A 19,355-nucleotide genomic window follows, 5' to 3' on the forward strand; every position below is an offset into this window, starting at 1 on the left:
CACACTGGGAGAATCAGCAGGGACTCAGGACCCGGAAAAGGCGAGTAAAGCCAGTGGGGGGGGGGGGGAGAGACGTGTTTTTCAAAACTGGAAAACCCCCTTAAGTTCTACATGTAGGGCTATCTATGATGACTTCGCCTACGGCTTTAGCATAAAAAAAAACCAAAAAAACCCGCCATCTTAATTGGCATTTTATAAACCCTTGCAGCTGCCATACATCCAGTACATAAAGACATACAAATGTTTATTTCAGATTTTTTTTTATTAAATATTCAGCAATAGGCATGATTTCAGTACAACACCTTCATTTATTTTATTTTTTTCCACATATATTGCTTTCCATGATGGAAGCAGTTAGTCGTCATCATCCTCAGTTTATCAAATCCATTTATAAAGCCATCATAACTGTTAAACAAGCAGTAGACAGAAGCCATACATTATATATGCTATACAGTCAAAGTACTGAGCGACCGTCTGATACATACGTTTCGCCCGCTAGAACATTATTTTTTCGTGTGTTTTTTTTTTTACCCCCCCTCCCCTCTTATAATAAATACATATGAAACAGTGTAGAATTGGAGAGACATCTCGGGTCTATTAAAGGCATTGTCTTGTACATTTGTTTGGAATGTTTTATCTCCTATACATTTGGAAGGGGGGGGGGGGAAGGACTTGAGATTTACTTAAATACATTTGGCATATTTATTCCCTTTATAAAGGACTAGAGAGAAAGAAAATACAATAGGTCAGGATGAGATCCAGAAATAGAAAAGAGAGCAGAACATTTCACAAGAAGTAAATCCAAATCGATGATGACGAAAGGCGCCATCTTGACACTTTGCCGTTACTTTTTGACCCCTCTTATTACCTAGAAAACATCATCTTATGGATACACGTGATTAGCAATCTTTATTATTTAGGGTTTATAATATACAAAAATATACAAAAATACCACAAGGGACGTGAAAACAGAGTTACCCAATGATAACCCGTATAGTTCATGACATTCGTAAAACTATATATAAATTACACAAACTTTTCTCATATAAAGAAGCAATGTTGCATTCAGCACCACCATCACAACGATGGCCGGGATCAATGGGTTACCAGAAAGAAAATCATGGCTGCCTTCTTCCAAAAAAAAAAAAAAAATTAGCACCACACCGGTTCACAGGTAATGTCGCTCACACCCACTCACAGTGTAGCTAAGCTGCAACACAGGGGTGGTGCTATTTCTAGAAGTAGGCAGCTATATATACATTTTTTTTTTTTAATACCCCTTTTATAGTTGTCCGAAACAAGTTCAGATCTTTGATGATACATCGTTAAAATTGTTTCAAATTTCCAAAAAAAGAAATAAATAAAAAAAAAGGGTTTAATTGACCCAAAAAGTGTCCAAAATGAATCTTTTAATACACATGTATCCAATTCCATTCAGGTTGTCCGCAATGTTTCACACATTGGTCCGTATTCCCGTTGCGCGTCATCTATGCCTATGAGGTTGTTCAGGAGGAGTCGGGAGACCCCCGGCCAATCCCTACACGGACTTTGAATCCGGCCTTATGTGTTGTCAATGGTGACTGATCATAGAAACTAATCCATGAACACCGGGTGAATTTTTTGCTATACTGATGTCAATGTATGGTGCAATCGAAGGCCGCGACACCGACACGATGTCCCAATGTGGCGGATGACCAGACAAACATGAGAACATTACATTTTGGGTCAATTATACCCATTTTATGATAAGTAAACATAACAATTTTTGGATCGGTGTAAGAGGAAGGGCTACCAGATCACGTCCAGCTGAAGGAGGCAAAACATTTCTGATCCCCAACTACAAGAGCGTCAGTCGAGCACAGGGATTCATGGTATAGGCGACATGTAGAAGAAATAAATATAATTTTTACATTTTTTTTTATTTTAAGCAAGAAAATAAATTACCCATAACAAGTGAGGGGTGTGAATGTAAATGTAAAAAGGGGGTTCCTTCTTTTTTTAGAAGGTTCATCAAATTTTACACAAAAAAGTAGTCTTCTGATCCCCCCTCCCCCCCAATTTTTGAAAAGTTTTACGATACTACGTGAAGATGTGAGCAGCATGTGTGGTATCCGAGTTAAAGAAAAACCAAGAAGCCAGACCATACAGTTCGGCCTCCCTCAACATTTTCTCCTTCTCCCAGACGGGACAGTGCTCTGTAGTCTACGTAGCAGCGAGGATCTGATGGGTGAAAAGTGGTTTTATTTCTGCAATCCTGGCCATAGGGAAACCAAGCAGAAGACAAAAAAATTGCAAAATACCAAAAACATAGTCCCCGGCATTGTAAAGTGGTAATGTCTAGGAGCAAAAAAAAAAAAAGCTGAACCATGCAATGGTGGCAACACAATCATTAGTGATGCTCAGCACCATATTCTGGGGACTAGCTCATAAGAGCTTAATGAAACGGGCTTGCATGTCTCGGCAGCCATACACAGGACTATGTGACCACTACCAATGGACCGGCATTAAAGGGTCTTTTGGAAAAACGTGGCCATCGTGTCATCTACAAACTATGATATTGATTCCGATTTAATGAATCGGCACGCCCTATTAGATTTTTTTTTTTATCCCCTGGTTTCGTGAGATGTTTGAATAGTAGAAGGAGGTCTTTGAGCTGAAATCGAGGCCCATACAAACGGTCTTACCAGATGTGGCTTCCTACGAGCATAATCGCTCTAGGAACTGGAACACCATCTGTGGTCCTGACTGTAGTAGACAACCCTTCTCTACAAGAAAACCTTACAAAAAGACAAGCCAAAGGGCAACCAACTCAGTACGGACATCCATAGGTTTTTGACTGAGCTCTAGGTACATAAAGGGGAAAAGATGAGACCTTTAAAAGGTCAGATCTAATAAGAGGAGAATCGCTGGGGTCAGGGGTAGGGGCTAAACCCCGGTAAGGAGCAGGGTGGTTTCACTTGGCATGTTCCTGCATGTAAATATAAGGACATGTACTGTATATATATAACTCTGCTCTTCTCTGTGTCTAGGGATTCAGTTAAAGTGCATGTCCCCTTTAAGGATTGAGTGAGAGAAGACATTAAAATGTAAGACTCACATAAGGTACTTTGGTATATACACGTGACAAGGAGGAAACGTTTGGGATCGGGGCGATAATGGTAGTATCTTCAGTATGTACTAAAAGCAAATCCCCGCTGATCCCCTTTTTTTTTTCTCTACATCAGTGGGAGGAGCATATTCCCTTTCATTATAAAATATTCATATTCATTCCAGCCCAAAATATAAAAAAGGCGCTTCTCTAGCATGCGAGAAAATCATTGGCAGTCATCTTGGCGGTCCGATCTTTGATACAGAGCACAAAATGGTTTAAAAGTTCTAGGCTTCCTGCAGCCACCACTAGAGGGAACTTACTGTATACTGGTTATACATTGCACTCCATTATAATACTGTACACGGTGAGCTCCCCTCTAGTGGTGGCTGCAGGCAGATGGCACATTATCTATTGCAGAAAAATGGGTAGCGGACAGTTATAAGATTTAGAACAGAATGTTAATGGAAACCCATCAGGCAACACATAAGGAGGAGGCTCCATTATGACAAATATCCATGTTTTACTCGGAAATAAAAACAGTTTTAATGAAGACCTCGTAATTAGATGACTAATCATGGGGATTAATAGCGGGTGCAGGTCCGCTGCTGCTTGACCAACAGCTTCCTTCCTATACAACCTATACAAGCACATTATTAGTCATTAGTGATTGGTTCCCGCTGACTTCTCCCCACCCAGCTCTCCTTGACTGACAGTTCCCTCACTATAGTCACAGGGGGTTGGTCTCCACTGACTTCTCCCCACCCAGCTCTGCTTGACTGACAGTTATATCCTTAAACAGTCGCAGGGGGATGGTCCCTGCTGGCTTCTCCCTGCCCAACTGTGCTTGACTGACAGTTCTCTCCCTATACAGTCGCAGGGGGTTGGTCAACGCTGACTTCTCGCTGCCCAGCTCTGCTTGACTGACAGTTCTCTCCCTATACAGTCGCAGGGGGTTGGTCAACGCTGACTTCTCGCTGCCCAGCTGTGCTTGACTGACAGTTCCCTTACTATACAGTTACGGGGGGTTGGTCAACGCTGACTTCTCGCTGCCCAGCTGTGCTTGACTGACAGTTCCCTTACTATACAGTTACGGGGGGTTGGTCAACGCTGACTTCTCGCTGCCCAACTGTGCTTGACTGCCAGTTGTCTCCTTATAAAGTAGCAGGGGGTTGGTCAGCAGTGGCTTCTCGCTGCCCAACTGTGTTGACTGACAGCTCTCTCCCTATACAGTCGCAGGGGGTTGGTCAATGCTGACTTCTCCCCAACCAGATCTGCTTGACAGACAGTCAACCCATACCCAACTGTATTCCAAATCCTACAGACTTCTGAGCTCATTACTTTTATCAGGGACCTGTTGCTTCAGTGTCTGGGAGGTGACCTCCTTATATTCGTGAGACACTGTAGTGTAGTCTGATGTAATACCAGAATTCAGTGCAACTAGTGGCAGTCCATCCGGGGATGTAGCTGTAGGCAGTGGCTTATTTGGTGGTGGTGGGGGGGGGGGACGCAAAATATAAGTGCAACATTATTGGTGCAAAATTTTTAAAAAAAATTAAGTGGAACTTTCTTTTTTGATCCCCCCCCAAGAAGTGTCGCTAGAAGAGATTAGCAATGCGACTCCAGTTGGCCTAACCTGGCATTCAGCCTAGTCCTCCGTGGCAGTTGATCTTCACTTTTGTGCCTGGCATCCTCCATGGTACTTGTAGTGTTTACGAAGATCCCCATAAAACATGTTGACTCGTGTCATGACCCTGCATGAGGCCTAAGAAGCGCCACCAGCACCCAGGACATCAAGCACAGAAGTGAAGGCCGTCTGCCATGGAGGCCCGGACTGAACGCCAGAATGAAGCAAATTACTCTCTAGACACTAACCGGGCACATGCCCAAGACGTCTGGTTGATGCCCCAGATTTTTGAATGAGCACCACTTTGAAATGTATCCACATCAACATGACCCCGATATAGTTGGACCCACCACCCTTTGGCCTACAAGAGGTCAGTGGTCCGGCGTAGGCGGCGCACTGACATCACTGTACTGCACCTGTGCCGACCAGGGTGGTGGTACAATGGTGGAATCATTACTCTTGGAGGGGAATACAAGGGGCATGACTATATTTAATGCAGCAGTAAAATTCTGTAAAGGGGTCACAACACATACTTTGCCTGGGCGCTGGTAACCCACACTACGCCAATGGGCGAAAGGCCATGTAGAGGTAGATGATGCACCCCAAGTCTTGGTGCTTGAAGACCTCTTGGCAACAAATGTACAATAAATGGCAAATCTTAGGTAAGGGATACAGATATTGCACTGGGTCCCAGGAATTGGCGGAGTCAGTAGGGTATCAGTTGACAAACGCAAGACGAGAAACGAGCAGAATTTTGAATGCAGCTCCAGATTATGACTCTCACATTTCTCCAGTTAAACGGCGTTGAAAGGGTTCAGGTACTTCAATCACTGGGAGCTCCGAAAGACAAAATAAGGAAACCGCATTATCCTAGGTGTTGGAAACGTCGATCCAAGATGACTGCAGAAAGAACGGTGGCTCTTGGGAACATTTTTTTTCCCTTTTTTTGGAGAACACAGCTTTAATATTATAGTGAAGTAAAATCTGAAAAGTAGGTCTAAATCATTTTAAAAAGTAAACAAGGTGGTAACACTATACCTTCAAAGTGATTCGTTCCATTCATTGTCATTAGTCTGTAAAATACGAATTTAAAGGGCCGGCACCACATAAATAGAGAAAGTCCTCCTGAAATGTAATCTAAGTATTCAACGAACAGCTCGCGATAGACGTAGCGATGGGACAAAGTACCGTCCAACAAGTCTCGTAGCTCCGGACGCCTGCACTGAGGAAGCTGCACTGCAGAACCAGCGCCGCAGGGCTCTTCATCAAAGACCAAAAAAAAAAAAAAAATTGGTTCACAATTGGCACAGTGACGCCTTGGCTTGCGCCAGAGCTAAAATTGTACCATCTTACCAGCAAAATCTCAGCACAGAAACCGTTGCCTTTCATTTACACCCGCAGGCAAAGTTAACATTGCAGCAATCGTGAAATAGAACGATCTGACTTTGCCACGTAAACCGATACGACGAATCCATGGCACAAAACGGCACCACTATTGTCCTCGACTTTCCTGAAGGTTTTTTCATCCTCTATTAGAGTTTTGTATTTTGTTTTTATATAAAAATTCTTTTTTTTTTTTATATTTTGCAAGCGTCTCTGGTTCATCAGTGGCAATGTCCGAGTCATAGGTTTCCAGGTGAAAGATTCTTTTTATTTTTTTTTTTTTTAGAAGATGGAGGAAAAAAGGACAAAAGGGTGTCCCTCGCTAATCAACGCCTTCGAATCCCTGAGCGTTCTCCACCGCCATGAGAAGCTTTTCTCGTAAATCTTCAAAGGAGTCGTAGGGAGGTAAATCTAAACGGTTAAAGCTGCAAAGACACAGAAAGATAAGTGTGTTACTGAAAAGTCAATGACGAGGATGACGGAGCCACAATAGGAGTCATTGCAGAGGATTCACAAACAGAACATGTCTTCTTACTTGGTGACATGTAGTGACTGCTCGTCACCTGTAGGGGACACTGTTGTATAGTATTCTGACCCAACTTGCCTACCGCCCCCACCAATTATTACTGGGGGAACCAACTACTCTGCAGAGTTCCGTCTTGTGGTGTGCACATCCGCCCATCACCCATGTATGAGATTGCCTCAAATAGTCGAGCGCTTCATTCTGCCATTTTCAACAGTCTCATGAACAATGAATGGAGTGATCCACCGCTCCTCACAGGCGCAGATCTGCAGAACATTAATCTTGGGATTGCTGAGGGTCCCAGCAGTTGATACCCCAGTGATCAGCAAGTCATCCCCAATTCTGATATTGACAACTTGGTATTTTGGGAACAACCTTTTAAAGAGGTTACATTTTTCATGTTGAATTACACACATGATATAATAGCGGCTGAGCTGTGGAATAATTTTTTTTTTAAATTTTGTTTCTATGTTGCAAAGATTTTAGCTATCAAGTATTGGGCACCTATTGAGTTGACACCCACTTGAATGTAGCTTAAGTTATTAGTTATTTTTCACTGGGGGAGCGTACTTCTCCCTGTATGATGCTGACCAATCATAAGCAGGCAGCAACATAGAAGTGCAGAAGGACCTTTGAAGATGTCCAGGCTGCCACCAGGAATTTTCGGGTCCCATACTGACAAAATTTTCGGGCCCCCTTGAGACTACACCTACACTCCAGCTCCGCCTCCACCCTGTAAACCTTCCACAGTCCCACCGCCCACTCTTAGAAAAACTCCACTTCTGCACCATGTCCTCACCAATCACACATTAACAGTTCCCATCTAACACCAGAACACATACATAGCCAGCAGCTTTTGTTTTGGCTAGAAGATTATTTTTAAGCCTGCTGTCTCACAAATCAAGCCTTTACACAGCTCCATCGAAAGACAAAGTTATGGAACTTGAGAGGCGGTGATGAAAAAAAAAAAAAAAGAATTGCCTATGTCTTAAAAAGGAGCACATGTAATATAACGTAAAATTTTTTATTTAATATATATATATATATATATATATATATATATATATATATATATATATATATATATATTCACTATAATCATACTGCCCCAGAGAATAAAGTACTGCCCCATACACCAGTAATGCCCTGGATGAGGTCTTCAGGGTCCCGTGACCAGAGTCCACAGGTTCTGCCAGCCAGAGTGTGCAGCCTAAAATTAGCAATTAAGAAATACAACACAAAATAAAAGTTCTAGCAATATTAAAAGGAACCAGTCACCAGAAAAAAACACTATTAACCTGGATATATGGAGTTAATCTGCAGGTTAATAGCGTTACTTACCTACCCCTCTCCGGCCGCACTTAACTTATTCCCCCTGTAGCATTTCGCTTTTAGTCACAGGAGGCGTCGATGGGGCTGTAACCGCTCCCCAGCCCTGACTGACACTCGCTCTGCAATGGGGCCAGTAAGGGTTGGGAGAGTGGTTACAACCATCGCTCTATCAGCCCATTCTGGTGACAGGTTCCTTTAACTGGAGTTAATAACTTCCATACTTCTGTGCCGTGTAGTATATCTTCAATGCTTATTTAGGCTGTACATTCTGACTGGCAGAACCTGCGGACTCTGGTTACATAACCCTCATGACATCATCAAAGGTCTTTCTGCACTTCTATGTTGCTGCCTTCTTATGATTGGTCAGCATCCTACAGGTAGAATTAGTACACGCCCCCCAGTGAAAAATATCTAACACCACCTACACAAACTTAACTAAAAAGGTAACTCATTAGGTGCCAAATACAAAGACAATAAAAAAATCAGTTTATTTGACATGGGGTCTCCAGTTCAACATGAAACATTTGGTGAGAGGTTCTCTTTATCAGTCAATGGCACACAGGAGTATGTTCCTTACTCTTAATGAAGAGGTTCTGCGGCAGCTGAGGTGTGCATGAGGTGTATGAAATCCTTCCAACCATAAATTATAACAATATTAGAGGTCACCCTTGATGTCCAGTCACTTGTCCTTTGACCTGGTGGCAGAACTCGGTGGTGACTGGTAATACTCTGATAGGCAGATGCACCGTACGGCAGGAAATGACGGTATCTTACCATGTGTGGGCTCTGGGCAGTTTATCCGGGCTCCCCCATTGCTCTATTGTAAACAGCTGAGGACCATTAGAACCTACAGAGAAAAACAAGGAAAACACAATGAAAGGGTTCAAGGTTATGGACATCTTTGTGATTTTTTTTTTTCTTAATTTTGCAGAGTTTTGCTTTTTACATGCTCTTGTTTTCCCTAAAGAACTAAGAATGCGTCCAGGGAATCCATTCTGAGAAGTTATTAACTTTTAGGGTATGTGCACACGTAAGCGTTTTTTTTGTGTTTAAGCGGTTTTACCCAAAAAAAAAAAAAAGCTTAAAAACGCTTAAAAGAAGCATCCCATTCATTTTAATGAATTCCGCACTTTGTGCATATTGATGCGTTTTTTTCCGTTAAAAAAAACACATCGCGGTAAAAAACGCAGCATGCTCATTAATTTCGCGGAAAAATCCCCATTTCTAGCTATTTTCTATGAGACTGGGGACACTCAGGAAAAAACGCATAAAAACGCACGTTTTTTGCGCAAAAATGCGCGGTTTCTGGGAAGGAGTCTGGTTTTCAGTCAGGAATTTTCTGCATACGTGTGCACATAGCCTTAGCGTCTTTTTCTAAACTCCTCTGTGCAGATTTAGGACTACAGACCACAACGAAGCTTAACTTTGATGTGGTCATAAATGAACCGAGAGGAGCTCAGATTTATGAATTATATAACATGGTTGATCAAGGTTTTCCAAAGTTGGAGCTGTTCGTGGAAGACCTGAATGGTTGAATAAGAAACCCCCTTCTATGATGTCCATATACCCTAGTAGGACATGTGTATTGGCCTTTTTTTTGGTGTTGAGGTGTTAGAAAGGAAGACTTCTTATGTAGATTGCCAATGAATCAGTATAGACCAAAAACATTGGTGAGGCCATTTCTGGCAGGAGCGTCGTCTTCTGTGGATGTGGGGACTGTCAAGTCTGGAAATAACAGGAAAAAAAAAAGTGACCGCAGTGGTGAGCGCAACAAGGGTTGGAGGAGATGTGTAGGCAAATTTGTGGTAGAGCAACGAGCTAGCTCTGGACGCTGCAGGGCACAACTCGTTTCCTAGGGATGGGTAAGGGACTGGAGTAATTTAGTTGTATGGCGTAGTATACTGAGCGAATTTACCCATTTGGTTACATGACATATAGGATTTGGTGAAAGGGCAAAAGGAAAGTAAAACACAAGCATGTAGATAAAGTAGTATGAACGGCACAGCTACGCAGCTCCGGAGACATAAGGCTCATTTAAACTCCAGGGGTACCAATCAGCATAAATAGTGCCAACATCCAAATTCACCATGTATAAAAGAGAGGATGGCACTCACTGTCCCAAAAAATGTCCTTTATTGTGGATACATATAAAACAGAGGCAGGGAGGCTTTCAAGTGGAGAACGCACCGGACGATGGCTGTTTCACGCTGAGTTAGCGCTTCTACGGGTCCTCTTTCTGTTCTGATTTGCCTATCCATAGGGCCCAATTCAAAGTTGAAAATTAATCTTTTACTTTTTTATTATTATTGCAAAATGCCCGATTTTTCTTTTTCACAATAGGGTCATTATCATTACAAGCACTAGCTCTCTCCAAAGCCCGTAGAAGCGCAAATTCAGTGCGAAACGACCGTCGTCCAATGCATTTTCCACTTCAAAGCCTCCCTGCCTCTGTTTTATATGTATCCACAATAAAGGACATTTTTTGGGATGGTGAGTGCCATGCTCTCTTTTCTACATGGAAAAGGAAGTAAAGTTTTTGAAAGTCCTGGTCAAGGTGGGGGCAGGTTGAAGGTTGGACCTGGATGACATAATGCAGTCTTTTGAGTGGGAGTCTGGTGGAGGAAACAGGACCTGGAGATTTCAATTTATCAATTTTGCAATGTTTAAAGGGAATCCATCAGCAGACTGTTGCTATGTGATCTGCCAGCAGCATGATGTAGGAGCTGAGGCTCCGATTGCAGAGATGTGTTGCAGTTAAAAAAAAAAAAAAAAAAAAAAAAAAAAAAATCAGCATTTTACCACCAGGAGATTATCACTACACGACTTGGTATCTCGTGCCTCCTAGTCCTTCTGCTCTGTGTAACTCCACCTCCACCACTGATTGGCAGGAATCATTTTACAGTTGGTACAGAAAGCGGCCTATCAGTGGTGTGGGCGGGGTTATACACAGCTCAGCATTCAAAGCTCTGCTAGATCTACAGCAGAGAAAACTGTGATTGTATCTCAACTGATGCACCCAGTAAAGCAAGTGATACATAGCTAGAATCAGGGTCTCAGCCCCTACATTGGTGAACAATTCCATTTAAGCCAAAGTGGCTCCTTGAGAGAATCTGTAACCACTAAGTTTCTTTGTTTTTTTATTTGCAGCAGTGTTCGGTAAAGCTAAACTGTGCACATTTAATAGGGGTTGTTCACTACTTATATATTGATGAGCTTATATCAGTGGGGGTCCAACACCCAGCATCCCCACTGATCAGCTGTTGCCACCAGCTGGGTGTACGCAGCGTACAAAGCCAGAAACGTACATCTCCGGACACTGTCTGGAGGGCATTCCCAGGTACCAGATAAGTCATCAGCATCCCAGTCCTGGACAACCCCTTTATTCTGGTCTGCCATTCTATTCTTTAAGAGGAACCGCCAGCGAGGCACCACATATCACACTAACCATAGAGTTCTGCAAAACCATTCATCGGCACTCGAGAAGTCCCCGTCACAAACTGCAACAATCGAATACGTTTCTCGGCGTCCATCAGCAGCACGGCCTGAAAGAGACATGGATCCGATAATGACGCGACAGAGACTAAAAAATGTGAGGATGAACAATTGGGCTCCATAAGAAGGAAGCGGAAATACACATACTTGGTATCGCCACGCTCAGAAAAGTCGGATCTCACAAAACAAAAAACAAATTAATCAGATAGGTAAACGGTGTAATGAGAAAAAAAATCAAAAACGCCAGAATTACGATCAAAACATCGTATCTACCCCAAAATGCCAGCTAAGGACTCAAAAAAAAATAGGCCCTCACCCAGTCCCAGATCCTGAAAATTGAAAACATTATGGGTCTCAAAAAATGACAAAAGCAAAAAAAAAAAAAAAATTAAAACTTTTTTTTTTGTACAAATTTTTGTTTCTCCACTTGGGGAAAAAAAACAAAAAAAAAACTTGACATATTTAGTATCTGCAAACTCGTACGGACCTGGAGAATCATATCAAGTTAGTATATAGTGGTCATAAGCAATTATGGAATTGTACTTTTTTCTGCAATTTCAAAGCACTTGGAATTCCCTCTCGATTTCCAGCGCATCACATGATAAAATGAACGGTGTCATTCAAAAGTACAACTCGGCCTGCAAAAAAAAAAAAAGCCCTCATACAGCCATGTGGACGGGAAAAAAAAAAGTTTGGGCTCTTGGAAAAAGGGGAGAAAAAAAAAACAAAGAAATGGACTTGATCTTAAACTGTCCTCTTGTACAGGAGGGTAGGGTCGGAGCCAGCTTGGCGTGTCTTACAAGCGGAAACTATCCTTTCAATATACCGTAAATACATAGGTTTAAAAAAAAAAAAAAAAAAAAAAAAAAAAATGTATGTCCAATGAGGAAAAGTATTCTCCAAAATAATCTATAAAGGATCACTTACCTTCCAGTACCACTGAATTACCGGGTGGTTCGGGCAGTAACTATTCTTGTAGAGCGTGTGCTGCCTCCAGTCATTTACATCCACATCTCCCAAGCCGCACATCAGGAGCTACGAAACATAATGCACGTCACCCTACAGAAAGATGCATCACCACCCTCAGAGCTCACACAATTACTCCAGAAGAAGGGTTGACCTTAGAACATGATGCAATGAGCAGATCTCTCGGAGCCGTTAGGCCAGGCAGTGTAGATGATGGGGAGTGCACAAAAGGAACCCGTCCTTCCGGAGACCATTGAGGACTCGCCACCAATCTTCACGGCAAAAATTGTTTTGTTTCTTTTTCTTTCTATAACTATAACACACACTATATGGAAAAAACTATGTGCCCCCTCCACATTCCACCTGCAGGAGCTTTCCCACTCTCTCATTCCATATCCATACACACGAATAAGGAGTCTTCTCCTCTGCAGATAAAACGGCTCCAGATCTTCCAGGAAGACTTTCTACAAGATTTTGTTGGGGTCTGTGGGAATTTCTGCCCCTTCATTCAGAAGAGCATTTGTGGGGTCAGACCCCGATGATGGGGGGAGGCCAGGATCACAATCTCAATTATAGGTGTTGGATGGGCTGGGGTCCGGGCTCTGTGTGTCATGTTCTCCCCCCTCCATGTCTCTATGGACCTTGTGCACTGGGCACAGTCATGGGGAACAGAAAAGGGCGAACCCCAAACTGTTCCCACAAAGCTGAAGGCTACAATTGTGCAAAATGTCTTGTGATGAAGAATTAAGGGCCCAATGCTGACCCCTGATAACAGCCCATAGTGTTATCCTCCTCCATCATCTGTACGGGGGCACAGTGCAGTCAGGGGGTAACGTTCTCCTGGAAACACCAAACCCAGATTCCTACATCAGATGCAGATAAAGACGTGTGATCAGTTACTGCACAGAACTCGTTTTCCGAGTCCAGTGTTGGCAGCTTTACACCACTTCATCCGACGCTTGGCACTGTGCTTGGTGATATACGGCTGCATGCAGATGCTCAGCCATGAAGCTCCCAGCGGGTGCGCAGTGTTTGTGCTGATGTTATACCAGAGGAGGTCTGGACTCTGCAGTTATGGAGTCACTTTTCTGCCCTCTGCACTCGCTCCCCATTCTGTAATGTTACAGGGTCTCCACTTCGTGGCCGAGTTGTTGAGGTTCCTTCCATTGCACAATAATCTCTCTCACTAGTGATGGGAGAAGAAATGTCCTGAACTGACTTGTTACACCGATGCCTCCTATTACTGGAGTCTGTGGATGTGAGGGGTCTGGTAGCAGCACAATGGAGCAGAATATATGGTACATACCTCAAGTTCATTTTCATCAAAAATCTTTATTAAATCAATCGGAATGAGTTCAGTAAATCCCTGGAAATATAAGAAATAAAGACAACACTGTGATTGGTTGTAGAGGTGACATATGACAAGACATCATTGCTGGAGGCAGATGTACAGAAGCCAAAAGGAGATCACACCTGGTTATTTACTATAGGAGTGCCAGTGGAGGTGAATATGGTTTTATTTATTTTTTAACTTTCCTATTGAATGAGTAATTAGGATTTTTTTTTTTTATACAAATCCATAAGAGCTCGTTCTCCTGACTGACTCTGCTCTTCCCTGTTCCTTTTCTCAGTATGAAGGGATAGCAGCAGGAAGGTGAGAAGGTTATACAAAGATCTTCACAGTCGAGAAGGAGGAAAGGATCTACAGTCTCAGGGAGGGCAGAGAAAATATGTTATAGATAAGAAAAGCACATGAAGAGGATATAAGTGCAGGATAGAAGCTGTGCTGATAAACGAGTTAAGGAAGACAGCAACAATTTGTATACACAAAAAAACATCACATCCAGCCTTACTGGAAGAGAGACACAGATTTCACATCCAGCCTATATTACTGGGAGAGACACACAGACCTCACATCCAGCCTATATTACTGGGAGAGACACACAGACCTCACATCCAGCCTATATTACTTGGAGAAACACACAGACCTAACATACAGCCTATATTACTGGGAGAGACACACAGACCTCACATCCAGCCTATATTACTGAGAGAGACACAGACCTCACATCCAGCTTATATTACTGGGAGACACCCAGAGCTGACATGCAGCCTATATTACTGGGAGAGACACACAGACCTCACATCCTGCCTATATTACTAGGAGACACACAAATACCTCACCATTCACCCTATATTACTGGGAGGGACACACACAACCTCACATCCAGCCTACATTACTGTGAGAGACACATACAGACCCGACATCAAGTCTATAATACTGGGAAAGACATACAAACCTCAGATCCAGCCTGTATTACAGGGAGGGAAACAAACTTAACATTCAGCCTATATTACGGAGAGAGGCGCTTAAAAAGAAAATCTGCAACTTGAATCAGCTGCAAACTACATATCAAAGGGTCAGAAAACTGAATGAATGAAAATTACAGAGAAACTAAGTGAAAGTGTATTACCTTAAAAATATCTACTGACATATAAAAATCATTTTTTTCTATGTCAATGGTACCCATAGCTTTGAATGGTCATAAGTTACACCTAATACATAGCAATTTATCTAAAAAAAAAATACAACATAGAAACCACAAAATGTTTACCTACTTCTAAAAATGCGTTCATCTGTTTTTGTACCCTATTCACAAATCTCCACTGGATGACAAGGCTGTAAAGAAAAACAAAAAGTAAGTGAACCCATGAGACAGACTGGAGTCAGTTCTCTTCACCTAGATCTTATACTGTTCCATACACGGCTCCACACTCTACAGCACATTAACCAGCTGTGCACACATTCTCTGAGACTTCAGTCCTAGCAAATGAAGATGGATCAACCTCACAAATTCCCTGATAAAAGATTTCGCTGGATGTTCTCCATTTTACATCCCCAGATGATTCTGCTCAGGAATCATTAGAGCAGCGGCACAGCCGGGGAGCAATCAAACAAAAATGTGTGAAATGACGCCCAGAAAGTGTGACTATATAATTGATCCTCTTCGTCTGTAGCCGCACGCTTCACCCGCGGGATCTATACAGCTTAACGCCAATCTTACAGTATATGTCAGAATTCTAAAAAACTAATGAATTAAAGGGGAACTCCAATATACGTTCTGATATTTCATGCAGGCACATCAGCAGGTGGTCTCAATTCTCAATCTCTCATACTCTCAACAGGACGACCTCCATGCTCATAGATTTTAGTAAACGAACCTCTGTTACCTGTCTGACCCTAATTGGCACAGAGAGGGCAAATATATGTCACAAAAAATACAATAAAGAAATGTAAAAAAAAAAAAAAAACAAATATGCAAAGAAAAAATAAAGTTCCCAGCTACTCCCTTACCTACTATGACACTGGGAGTGGATACATAGGAATAGACCAACGGTACACACACCTTATTAGTTGTGATAAACAAGATGATAAAAGATGGAGGCCGAGCATCAAATCTCAGTGATTACTGTGGAAGCTGTGTGGTTATCCATGCAATGTGCGGATGTACAAGTGTAATCTTTACAGCCTCCAGGATATATGGTAGTATACGAACGTCTGCTCTATGTACACAGCGTAAGGGGGGTTTGTTAATAGTATGTGTGCTGCTTGCGTGCGAGTGTACATGATGCGTGTGCGTTGCGTGCGAGTGTACATGATGCGTGTGTGTCTTGCATGCGAGTGTACATGCTGCGTGTGTGTCTTGCATGCGAGTGTACATGCTGCGTGTGTGTCTTGCATGCGAGTGTACATGCTGCGTGTGTGTCTTGCGTGCGAGTGTACATGATGCGTGTGTGTCATGCGTGCGAGTGTACATGATGCGTGTGTGTCTTGCGTGCGAGTGTACATGATGTGTGTTGTGTGCAAATGTATATGATGTATGTCTTGCGTGCGAGTGTATATGATGTATGTGTTACGTGCGAGTGTATATCATGTGTGTTGTGTGCGAGTGTATATGATGCATGTGTCTTGCGTGCGAGTGTATATGATGTTTGTGTCTTGCATGCGAGTGTATATGATGTATGTGTGTTGTGTGCGAGTGTATATGATGTATGTTGTGTGCGAGTGTATGATGTGTGTTGTGTGCGAGTGTACATGTGTGTTGTGTGCGAGTGTACATGTGTGTTGTGTGCGAGTGTACATGTGTGTTGTGTGCGAGTGTATATGATGTGTGTTGTGTGCGAGTGTATATGATGTATGTGTGTTGCGTGCGAGTGTACATGATGTATGTGTCTTGCATGCGAGTGTATATGATGTATGTGTGTTGTGTGCGAGTGTATATGATGTATGCTGTGTGCGAGTGTATGATGTGTGTTGTGTGCGAGTGTATATGATGTGTGTTGTGTGCGAGTGTATATGATGCATGTGTCTTGCATGCGAGTGTATATGATGTATGTGTGTTGTGTGCGAGTGTATATGATGTATGTTGTGTGCGAGTGTATGATGTGTGTTGTGTGCGAGTGTACATGTGTGTTGTGTGCGAGTGTATATGATGTGTGTTGTGTGCGAGTGTATATGATGTATGTGTGTTGCGTGCGAGTGTATATGATGTATGTGTGTTGCGTGCGAGTGTACATGATGTATGTGTGTTGCGTGCGAGTGTACATGATGTATGTGTGTTGCGTGCGAGTGTACATGATGTATGTGTGTTGCGTGCGAGTGTACATGATGTATGTGTGTTGCGTGCGAGTGTACATGATGTATGTGTGTTGCGTGCGAGTGTACATGATGTATGTGTGTTGCGTGCGAGTGTACATGATGTATGTGTGTTACGTGCGAGTGTATATCATGTGTCTTGCGTGCGAGTGTATATGATGTATGTGTCTTGCGTGCGAGTGTACATGATGTATGTTGTGTGCGAATGTATATGATGTATGTGTCTTGCGTGCGAGTGTATATGATGTATGTTGTGTGCGAGTGTACATGATGTGTGTTGTGTGCGAGTGTACATGATGTGTGTTGTGTGCGAGTGTACATGATGTGTGTTGTGTGCGAGTGTACATGATGTATGTGTGTTGCGTGCGAGTGTATATGATGTATGTGTGTTACGTGCGAGTGTATATCATGTGTCTTGCGTGCGAGTGTATATGATGTATGTGTCTTGCGTGCGAGTGTATATGATGTATGTGTGTTGCGTGCGAGTGTACATGATGTATGTTGTGTGCAAATGTATATGATGTATGTCTTGCGTGCGAGTGTATATGATGTATGTGTGTTACGTGCGAGTGTATATCATGTGTGTTGTGTGCGAATGTATATGATGTATGTGTGTTGCGTGCGAGTGTATATGATGTATGTGTGTTACGTGCGAGTGTATATCATGTGTGTTGTGTGCGAATGTATATGATGTATGTGTCTTGCGTGCGAGTGTATATGATGTATGTTGTGTGCGAGTGTATATGATGTATGTTGTGTGCGAGTGTATATGATGTATGTTGCGTGCGAGTGTATATGATGTGTGTTGTGTGCGAGTGTATATGATGTGTGTTGTGTGCGAGTGTACATGATGTATGTGTGTTGCGTGCGAGTGTACATGATGTATGTGTGTTGCGTGCGAGTGTACATGATGTATGTGTGTTGCGTGCGAGTGTACATGATGTATGTGTGTTTCGTGCGAGTGTACATGATGTATGTGTGTTGCGTGCGAGTGTACATGATGTATGTGTGTTGCGTGCGAGTGTACATGATGTATGTGTGTTGCATGCGAGTGTACATGATGTATGTGTGTTGCATGCGAGTGTACATGATGTGTGTTGTGTGCGAATGTATATGATGTATGTGTGTTGCGTGCGAGTGTATATGATGTATGTTGTGTGCGATTGTACATGATGTATGTTGTGTGCGAGTGTATATGATGTGTGTTATGTGCGAATGTATATGATGTATGTGTTACGTGCGAGTGTACATGATGTATGTGTGTTGCGTGCGAGTGTACATGATGCGTGTGTGTTGCGTGCGAGTGTACATGATGCGTGTGTGTTGCGTGCGAGTGTACATGATGCGTGTGTGTTGCGTGCGAGTGTACATGATGCGTGTGTGTTGCGTGCGAGTGTACATGATGCATGTGTGTTGCGTGCGAGTGTACATGATGCATGTGTGTTGCGTGTCATGTGTGCATATGATGTGTGAGTAGAACAATGTATGTGTGTGGTGTGTTTATATTATGTATGTGTGTTGAGCGTGTCTGTATATGATGTATGTGTGTTTATATGATGTGTGTGAGCATATATTATGTACACGTGTTGGTCTTTATGATGTGTGTGGGCATGTACACCTGCTTGTGTCCATTTCTTTGCATGGATGTGATTCATGTGTATATGGTGTATATTTATGAATATGATTTTTGCATTTTTCTATGTAGGTATGTGTTATGTACATATATAGGACAGTGTGTGTACTTTTATGTGTGCGTGCGCACGCGCACATGTTTGAGTGTTTACAAGTTAAACAGTTATAAAAGAAATGCGCCCACTCACTCAATGTACTCCCTCTTGTTGTCATTTGTCAGAACCATCTCTGACCCATTTGGCTTTAGGTCGACCTGATAAGTCTGAGAAACAAAAGGCAGAAATATTACTGCTGTGAGCGATATATGACGGCGATCCTTTCACCTCCTACATTCAACCATCTCAAAAAAGGATCAGCTGCTCCTGTATCTGCATTCAGGTTCTTCCTATTTAATAGTTTCTAGTCATTATTCCATGATGTAATGGCAGGGGGTACAACTTTATATTTTGCTCCCATTTTCTACCTGTGGCGAGATCTTTGCCAGCAGCGGGTGTATAACTTTGTGGTTCCTGAGCTCCAGAATCTTTCAAGCTCCACTATCTGTAACATGTTTCTTATATAATATAGCAGTTTTGCCTCAGACAGGCTTTCGGAGACCCTCAGGCACCGGGGCCCGGTGTGTCTGCTACCTTTGCATGCACTATAGCTACACCCA

At 42.7% G+C, this 19,355-nt stretch overlaps 1 protein-coding gene across 13 annotated transcripts in view; it reads right to left on the reverse strand.

Annotated features, from left to right (window-relative positions):
- Window positions 1-243: 243 nt before the first annotated feature.
- Window positions 244-19,355, reverse strand: part of NEDD4L (NEDD4 like E3 ubiquitin protein ligase) — a 331,333-nt gene continuing 312,221 nt past the window's right edge. For all 13 annotated transcript variants that reach the window (XM_073584806.1, XM_073584805.1, XM_073584804.1 and 10 more), the window contains 7 exons: window positions 18,889-18,962; window positions 15,031-15,091; window positions 13,718-13,777; window positions 12,373-12,480; window positions 11,399-11,495; window positions 8,728-8,800; window positions 244-6,523 (listed from right to left, as the gene is read on the reverse strand). In XM_073584806.1, coding sequence (XP_073440907.1) covers window positions 6,421-6,523; window positions 8,728-8,800; window positions 11,399-11,495; window positions 12,373-12,480; window positions 13,718-13,777; window positions 15,031-15,091; window positions 18,889-18,962 — 576 coding nt within the window. In that variant the 3' untranslated portion in view covers window positions 244-6,420. The remainder of the gene's footprint in view (window positions 6,524-8,727; window positions 8,801-11,398; window positions 11,496-12,372; window positions 12,481-13,717; window positions 13,778-15,030; window positions 15,092-18,888; window positions 18,963-19,355) is intronic.

Source organism: Dendrobates tinctorius, unplaced genomic scaffold, assembly GCF_039654945.1.
Source record: "Dendrobates tinctorius isolate UK_male_01 unplaced genomic scaffold, ASM3965494v1 ptg000085l, whole genome shotgun sequence".
In the NCBI taxonomy this organism is placed as follows: Eukaryota; Metazoa; Chordata; class Amphibia; order Anura; family Dendrobatidae; genus Dendrobates; species Dendrobates tinctorius.